The 9,337-nt window shown below is 36.1% G+C and overlaps 1 protein-coding gene across 1 annotated transcript in view; it reads right to left on the reverse strand.

Annotated features, from left to right (window-relative positions):
• The window catches only part of TMIE (transmembrane inner ear), a 278,697-nt gene extending 272,636 nt beyond the window's left edge, over positions 1-6,061 (reverse strand). Inside the window, exon 1 of the mRNA XM_053715654.1 lies at positions 5,881-6,061. Within this exon, the coding sequence (XP_053571629.1) occupies positions 5,881-5,982 (102 nt within the window). The 5' untranslated portion in view covers positions 5,983-6,061. The remainder of the gene's footprint in view (positions 1-5,880) is intronic.
• Between the last annotated feature and the right edge of the window lie 3,276 nt (positions 6,062-9,337).

Raw genomic sequence — 9,337 nt, forward strand, 5'->3', positions numbered from 1 at the left:
TAATGTCGGATAAAAAGTCCAATCGAGTCCAAAATACGGCAGCTCTTCCAATTGTTTGGGGTACGATGAGCGAATCTAGATTGAGGGTAAGAAGGCGCCAGACATAGGGTAATATTGTTACAATCTGCAAACACGCTCAAGTAACATATAGATGGAATACTTACAAACGCAGCGGCACCAAATTGTGCCTAGTGGGACAGACCGGGACCTCAACCGTCGCCCGGAAGACCAACCAATGGCGTGCACCAAACTCCCGCAGTCACGTGAATGTTGTAGCCAATCACCGATTCTTTGGGCTCACACACCTTCCTTGCAGACGTCCGATTCAAACAATAGGATCACAGTGTAGACAAACCAGGTGTCCCATACACTGCGGTTTCAAGATATTGATTGGTAACAGTGCTAGAGTGAAAGTAAAACCCACTCCAAACGAGGTACACTTATTTCTTACTTAAATCTATCGCACACCAGTAGACAGGCGTATGACGTGTCATACGCCTGTCTACTGGTGTGCGATAGATTTAAGTAAGAAATAAGTGTACCTCGTTTGGAGTGGGTTTTACTTTCACTCTAGCACTGTTACCAATCAATATCTTGAAACCGCAGTGTATGGGACACCTGGTTTGTCTACACTGTGATCCTATTGTTTGAATCGGACGTCTGCAAGGAAGGTGTGTGAGCCCAAAGAATCGGTGATTGGCTACAACATTCACGTGACTGCGGGAGTTTGGTGCACGCCATTGGTTGGTCTTCCGGGCGACGGTTGAGGTCCCGGTCTGTCCCACTAGGCACAATTTGGTGCCGCTGCGTTTGTAAGTATTCCATCTATATGTTACTTGAGCGTGTTTGCAGATTGTAACAATATTACCCTATGTCTGGCGCCTTCTTACCCTCAATCTAGAATGATAGATACGGGCAGCGGATCTTGTTCGTCCACTGTCACATGTAGCGAAGCTTGTCCACTCGCTCCTTCGTACATGGGGCCCTATATTTATAAATTATTTAAATACACTACAAGCCGTTTTGCAACAAATAATTAAAATTTTATGGACATTTTAATTTTGAGTTTAAAAAAGGTACAAAAATAAATGTTCTAATGTGTAACAACATTTTATTATTACATTGTTGGGTGCATGTAACTATGGGGTTTATCACAATCTATTGGCATATTAAAGGGACGGGAAAGTCAAAATTAAACTTGCATGATTCATATAGAGGAGGTAAATTTAAGATACTTAAATTCACTTCTATTTTTAAATGCACTTTGTTCTCTTGGTATTCCTTGTGGAAAAAGAATATGCACATATCCTACACTAGTGGGAGCTAGCTGCTGATTGGTGCCTGCACACATTTGTCTCTTGTGATTGGCTAACTAGATGTGTTCATCTAGCTACCATTAGTGCAATGCTGTTCCTTCAGCAAATGATAACAAGAGAATGAAGCAAATTTGATAATAGAAGTAAATTGGAAAGTTGTTAAAAACTGTATGTTCTATCCAAATCATGAAAGAAAATGTTAGGGTTTTCTATCCCTTTAATGGCTGCGGAAGAGTCCTTTTTGATGTTGACGAAATCACAACCCGCCATTTTCATTGTTTATTAGAGGCTCTTTTCTCATTATCATTTACTTAAAGGGACACTGAACGCAATTTTCTTCTTTCGTGATTCAGATAGAGCATGCAATTTTAAGCAACTTTCTAATTTACTCCTATTATCAATTTTTCTTTGTTCTCTTGCTATCTTTATTTGAAAAAGGCATCTAAGCTTTTTTTGGTTCAATACTCTGGACAGCATTTTTTTTATTGGTGGATAAATTTATCCACCAATCAGCAAGAACAACCCAGGTTGTTCACCAAAAATGGGCCGACATCTAAACTTACATTCTTGCATTTCAAATAAAGATACCAAGAGAATGAAGAACATTTGATAATAGAAATAAATTAGAAAGTTGCTTAAAATGTCATGCTCTATCTGAATCACGAAAGAAAAAAAATTGGGTTCAGCGTCCCTTTAAACTATGGTCTTATACTTAACATGTGCCTGTCTCAATACTTAAAGGGTTCCACAGAAGATGCAATTTTAAATAACTCTCCAATTTACTTTTATTATCCAATTTGCTTTGTTCTTTTTGTATCCTTTGTTTAAAAGCATACCTAGGTATGCTTAGGAGCAGCAATGCACTACTAGGAGCTAACTACTGATTTGTTGGTGCACATACATGCCTCTTGTCATTGGCTTATCCGACATGTTCTACTACTTCCCAGTAGTGCATTGCTGCTCCTTTAACAAAGGATACCAAGAGAATGGAGCAAATGTGATAATAGAAGTAAATTGGAAAGTTGTTTAAAATTGCATGCTCTACCTGAATCATAAAAGAAAAAAGAAATGTGATTTCATGCCCTTTAACTATTTACAGGGTTATTTTTCACTTAGAATTCCACACCTGAAAATACTTGATAAACCCAGGAAACACTTTTAAACTTGATACCAGTATGCAAAAGGTTTTTGAACAAAACATTGATTTTGTGTATGGCCAAAACACACTGAAAGTACCCACCCTATTAGATGACATTAGGATTAAACTTCACCAAAATGTTACAAAGGCTACATGCTTCATCAATTACAGTTCACAAACGAATAACAAGCATTGTACAGTAATAAAATGTGGTGACATTGATAACCCAACAAGCACATATGCCCTCTATAATTACCCTTATCAAATTCCTTAACCCTAAGATGCGGTTAGTACGTTCCATGCCGTCCTAACAGCACTGGGCTTCAACACCATTGGGACGACATGGAACATCCTCCTTTTTTTGGCGTCCTGCTCCCTCCTCCTTTTAGGCAATGGGAAATCCGTCTGGTGGGGGGAGGGTGTCTAGCATCGTAGGCAGTACCCCATGATCTGATCCCGGCCTTCAAATTAAGTAATCATATCTACGATCATATGATTTAATTTCTCAAGCAATTGTTTACATCAGAACTTTGCTCCAATGTTAAACACTTGCCCCCGTTATGAAGGGGTAAAAAGGACACTCACACATATCATATTTTGGAGCACAACGGGTTAAATACACGTGTCACCTTTTAGCATCACTACAGACTATTAAAAGAGATTGGTCAACATTCAGGTCCTTCATCCTGTGATTTAATTGTTAAACCAACACAATTTCCATTTTGTTTTTTCAAAAGACAAAGTTGTGTTTTTTTCAGGATATTAATGACAGACTCATTTTAGGATTGCGATCACTGTGAAACACACTGACAATACTGACCGATGTTCAGAAATTATTATCTACTGAAAAGAAGAGAAAGATTATGATCAGCCTTAATATGTTTAACCCTAAAATCCACACCAGAACAGAAGTCCACTCATAGGAGCAAGCTGAGCCAATGACATAAGGCAATGTGTATAGCCACCAATCACCAGGTAGCCCCCTGCAATGCATTGCTGCTCCTGAGCCTATCCAGGTATCAACCAAGGATACAAAGAGAACAAATACATTTGATAACAGAAGTAAACTAAAAATTACTAATGTTTTCCTAATTATGCACCAGACTATTATGTCTCTGGTGTTTCTGAGGTCAATAAAAGAACATAAAACCCAAACATTTTCTTTCATGATTTATATGGAGCAACATTTGTAAACAACTGTCCAGTTTATATCTATTATACATTTAGCTTTATTTTCCTGGTATTCTTTATTGAAGGGGCAGCAATGCACTACTGGGAGCTAGCTGAACAGATTGGTAAGCCAACGTCAAGAGGCATATATGTGGAGCAACCAATCAGCAGCTGGCTCTCTGTTTCTAATCCTACCTAAGTATGCTTTCCAACAAAGCATAACAAGATAACAAAGCATGTTAGATATAAGTACATTTTGGTTTCATGTCCCATTAAAGGGACACTGAACCCAAAAGTATGACATTTTAAGCAACTTTCTAATTTACGCCTATTATCAATTTTTCTTCATTCTCTTGGTATCTTTATTTGAAATGCAAGAATGTAAGTTTAGATGCCGGCCCATTTTTGGTGAACAACCTGGGTTTTTCTTGCTGATTGGTGGATAAATTCATCCACCAATAAAAAAGTGCTATCCAGAGTTCTAAACCAAAAAAAAGCCTAGATGCCTTCTTTTTCAAATAAAGATAGCAAGAGAATGAAGAAAAATTGATAATAGGAGTAAATTAGAAAGTTGCTTAAAGTTGCTTAAAATTGCATGCTTTATCTGAATCACGAAAGAAAAAAATTGGGTTCAGTGTCCCTTTAAGTAAATGATAATGAAAAAAGAGCCTCTAATAAACAATGAAAATGGCGGGTTGTGATTTTGTCAACATCAAAAAGGACTCTTCTGCAGCCATTAAAGGGATAGAAAATTTGGGTTTAGTGTCCCTTTAAGTATGGTTGTAACCAATTAATACATCACATACAGGGTTTTCATTGGGTTTTGTAAAAAAAAAACAAAAACAAAAATACACCTATACAGTTAACTAACACCTATACGGATCTTTTAGGTTTTTGCTAGTATTATTCCTGAAATGAAAAGACTCATGAAATATTCTTTTTGTATAAAATGCATGAAAATATTACAGCTAACAGTTTGGAGACTGCAAGTGTGTATATAAATGTATCTATATTATCTAACTATATAATATAAAGAATGGTTCCTTGTCATGCTGGGATTCTAAAGCAAATATCTTTATTAATTTCAGTTATATCACAAATTCATCAACATACCTAGAGTTATTTTTCTTTAATACATTTCTTTTATATTTGACAAAACTGTAGCTATAGATACAGTTAACTTTAGAACAGTACAATTCCAGAAGTTGGTATATTCAATAGTATCTGGGAAAGGTACCCTTTTATCAATCATTTGGTGCACAGTCACATAATACAAATGTATTTAAACATCTAAGAATACATAATTAATTAAATTGTTACCTGGGTTGAACTAACAAATTAAGGGAACATTGAATTACTTCAAAGTATCAAAAGGATAAAAACAGCATTACAAATATGTTAACAATTCAAGGCAAAGCTAATTGTACACAGATATTTTAAAAAAAATGAGAACATACATTAAGTTCACAAATATGGACCTTAGAAACAGACGCACATAATAGGATAAAATTCTATTCTAGAACTTGCTTGTTTATTGTGATTATCAGAGTGCACTTTGTGAGCATATTTCACAATGCATCAGAATCTCATCTCTTTAACACTGATCTCCAATTTGAGACAGATAATTAGTTTTAAAAAAAAGAAAATGGACTGTTAGAATGCAAATAAATGAAGGTGCAGCTGGGTGTATGTATATATGCTGTTTTGCATAGATAAGCATAATCACCAACCCAAAACTAAATGTAGAAAACAAAGGTGATATAACCTCAGTATTAAACGTATGACACCTACATACTACAGGGGGGATCAAGTTTGTGAGAATACTTAGTTTTTCTAGAGATTGCTGCTACAAACAAATTATAAGGGTCTATATTTAGAGAGCTATTTTACATTTCTTCCTTATTATTTGTCTCTTATTAAGAATACAGATTATCATGTGCAGAATAAGAACCATAGTAAGTGCACTATTTCTAAACATGACAAGAAATACAGTGGATATTCACAGTAAAGCACATCCCTGCCCAGCTAATGGTGTATAATTACCCTCTGTTTGCATACAAGCACAGGAAGGCACAGTCCTACATTTACTAAAGCTTGTACAGTCTCTCCAGTTACTATTCAATTCTATGCAAATGATTCACTAAAACAAATATCTTTACTTTATTAGTGAATGTACTTCCCCAGCTACATTTAATAAAATATTGATTACAGAGACTGTTAATGAATTTAGGTAATGATCTTACCAAAAAGTCTTACCTCGACTAGCTGACAGTGTGCACATCTCAGGGACACAGATAGCAGAAATATCAAACTCCTTGTATGTGGCAAGATAATCTTCATTTGCTGTCCCCACGCCATCTTATGTGTCCTCTTTTACAGCCTTTCTCTTTTTCTCTCTGGTCACTTAGAAAGGACCAGGCAGGCTGGCTGATTTACAGACAGCTAGCCCCTGACTGCTCATATATACTTATGCCTTATACTTCCAGCAGCCTGTGCTTCTGGTATGATAGTCACAGAGTTACTAGCTTCCCAGGGGGATAATTAATTAATGAGACTGGTGTCATTTACACTCAGTACTCAGGAGCAGGGGGTGGGGATATTTCAATGCTGAATACAGAGCTCAGATGTGAACCATTCATTTAAAATCATCCACTAAATAGCAGTGAGCAGCACAGGTTAATGCTTACCTCCCGTTATAGTGACAGACACCTAGATTACAGTGCAAAGCCAGGTAATAATAACAATACAGTTGTGTATCCCTTTCTGCTTAAGCACAATGCATTTGATATTATAAATATATGAGTTCATAAGTATTAGGATATGACACAATTTATATGAGGTGCCAAAGTTTTCATGTGAAGCTCATCTGTGGTGCACTGGACATAACTAGGCAATAATAATGAAAACTGTAGTTTCCTTTTTATAGCCTATGCTGTTCGCATACACCAATATATGTGAAGAATGGGAGCTAATATTTTACTTGAGGCTCTCTTAAAATGTTAAACTCTGTTTTATTGTCCTGCAGGTTCCCCTTCTAAAAATGTAGTTGTATATTTAAATAATATCCCTTTAGTTTTACTAGTCAGGGGAAAAAGTTACTGGTACATATTTAAAATGAAATGACTTTCTCAGAATTTAAAGGGATTATTATAATAAAAATTAAACTTTCATGATTCTGATAGAGCACGCAATTTTAAACATCTTTCATAATTTATTTCTATTCTCAAATCTGCCTTTTTAAAATAATTGGAAGGATATCGTAGTATTTAAAAAAATGTTAGATAATCAAGCAATCCATTGTCATGCTGGAGTGTCTCTCTACTTGAGAAGGTGTGTGTGTATGTACGTTGTGTATGTGTAAGTTTGTGCGTTGTGTGTGTATGTACTAATGTGTACATTTGTGCATGTGTGTGTTTTGGGTGTGTACGTTTGTGAGTGTGTACTTGTGTGTGTGTGTTTTGTGTATATGTGTGTGTTTGTCTTTATGTGTGTTTTGTGTGTGAGTGTGTATATGTGCGTGTTTGTGTGTATGTGTGTGTGTGCGCATGTTTGTATGTGTGTATGTGTGTGCGTGTGTATGTGTGTTAAGATTACCACCCAGTAAGTATGTTACCGATATGGATGGTATTTTAAGGTTCAGGTCAAAATTAATAATAAATATAGAGATAAAGATGGTATAATGGGGAAATGTCTACTAAGTATGTTAATCTAATTGTAAACCAATTTTATTTTAATATCAGTCTTAACAGCTTGTTTCTAAATTATGCTGTATAAATATTTATGCAAATGTATGCTAAAAATCCAGTGTTTTTTCCCCAGAAAAGATAGTAACGTCTTTTATATGTGTGTGTGTTTGTGTATGTGTGCGTTTACATGGCTTGAAATTATTTAGTCCCAGACAAGTAAAAGATTTTAGTTTTTCCTGTCTCTACTATTCAGTAATTTTTAACCCCTTACTAGTATATATACATATATATATATACTGTATATTTATTAATATATATATATATATATATATATATATATATATATATATATATCTTCCATAGTCACGTTGATTGGAGTAGCCATGTTAGTCCAGAGATTTTGATATCAAAATAACAAGAGTATTGCATTGAGCAATGATACTTTTTTTATTGGACTAACTATACATTTATAAGTTGACAAGCTTTCAGAAGAGTTCCTTCCTTTATCAAGTCTAAAGCAATACTGACCAATTCAATGGAATTTACAGATTATATCTTAAAACACAGAATAGCTAAGAAGACAGTGCAGGGAGAGGAGGAGGTGTCGTAAAAATCATGAGGGGGGCTTAGGTAACAGGCAGACAGTGTCCAGTGTAGGAGAACAGACAGGGGAAATATATGGCTTTACATAGAGCATATACTGACATAAAGTTATATATAAACATTGAATCAATATCTATAAAGATGTGAAATTGTATATACAGGGGGAATACAAAAGTTAAAAAAAGACAAAAGTGTGGACAGGTAAGCCTATGTCCACACTTTTTGTCTGTTCATACAACTGCGGATAAATGTAATATGATATTAGCAAACACTCAACTTAACAAACTCTGGCCCCTGCTCCTTCCTCAGTATCCCGGTGTGAAGACTGCAAAGTACTTCAGGAATCAAACAGTTAACAGCCAAATGTCCCCAGTCGCTATGCACAACACTAGCGTTTTTGACAGTGGGACCTTACAGGACAGCCCGTGCCCAACACAGCCTTAGCTGCGCCCACTCACCGCCTCCTTAGTGTCTCCTGCGACTCGATGTGAACTGGGATATCCCCCAGGCTGTGTGCACAGATTGTGTCGTTCTGCCGAGACGCCAGAAGGCGTGTCTTACCACGTGGTCTCCAACAACCAATCGCATCCTTCCTCTGCTACAACCGGTTTATTCAAACTGATGTGTGAGGTATCCTTTGCGGGGCACACAGAGTGGAGTGTGCGAACCTCCCAACAGGCTGACATGTTTTGGCCTTATGCCGTAATCGTAGCTGACATAGTGCTAACGTGTCACATATTTAAAGGGGTAAGTGTTCACTGATAGGTTCACAATTTACCAATTACAAAAAGGAACTTTATATGCTCAGATTAACCTCTTATTCACTTAGTTGCCAATGAAGTAACAATATATTCTATCAAACATAGTAAGCTTATTTACTTAAATATAAAAGACATTGTAATACTTGTTTGTGTAGCAAGAAGTGTTGAAAGATTGCTCGAGGACGCAATGTGGCTAAAGTGGAAAAAATAATTATAATAATAAATGAAAGACATTGTAAGGATGATCTAGTGATGTGGAGCACTCTATAGACAAATAGAAATCATATTGTAGGTAGACTATATTTATTATTACATATAGAAATCGAAGACAGATAATGTAGAAGTGTGTAATAATATTATTGTAAATTGCTGCAATGTAAATGTGAGACATTCAATTCAATATTGGAAGCTATACGTCTCAAGGCACAACAAATGTAACAATTATTAAAACACCTTAATTGTAGGTCACATAGGCCTAGATTTAGAGTTCGGCGTTATCCGTAAAAACCAGCGTTAGAGGCTCCTAACGCGGGTTTCTTACGCACTCCGGTATTTAGAGTTTATTTACCGCCACTCAAAATACACCTAACGCTCACCTTTCTACCGCCACCTCAGACCCAGTAGTAAACATATACCGCCAAAAAAAACATCCACGAATCACAA

The sequence above is a fragment of the Bombina bombina genome, chromosome 5 (assembly GCF_027579735.1).
Source record: "Bombina bombina isolate aBomBom1 chromosome 5, aBomBom1.pri, whole genome shotgun sequence".
Classification (NCBI taxonomy): Eukaryota; Metazoa; Chordata; class Amphibia; order Anura; family Bombinatoridae; genus Bombina; species Bombina bombina.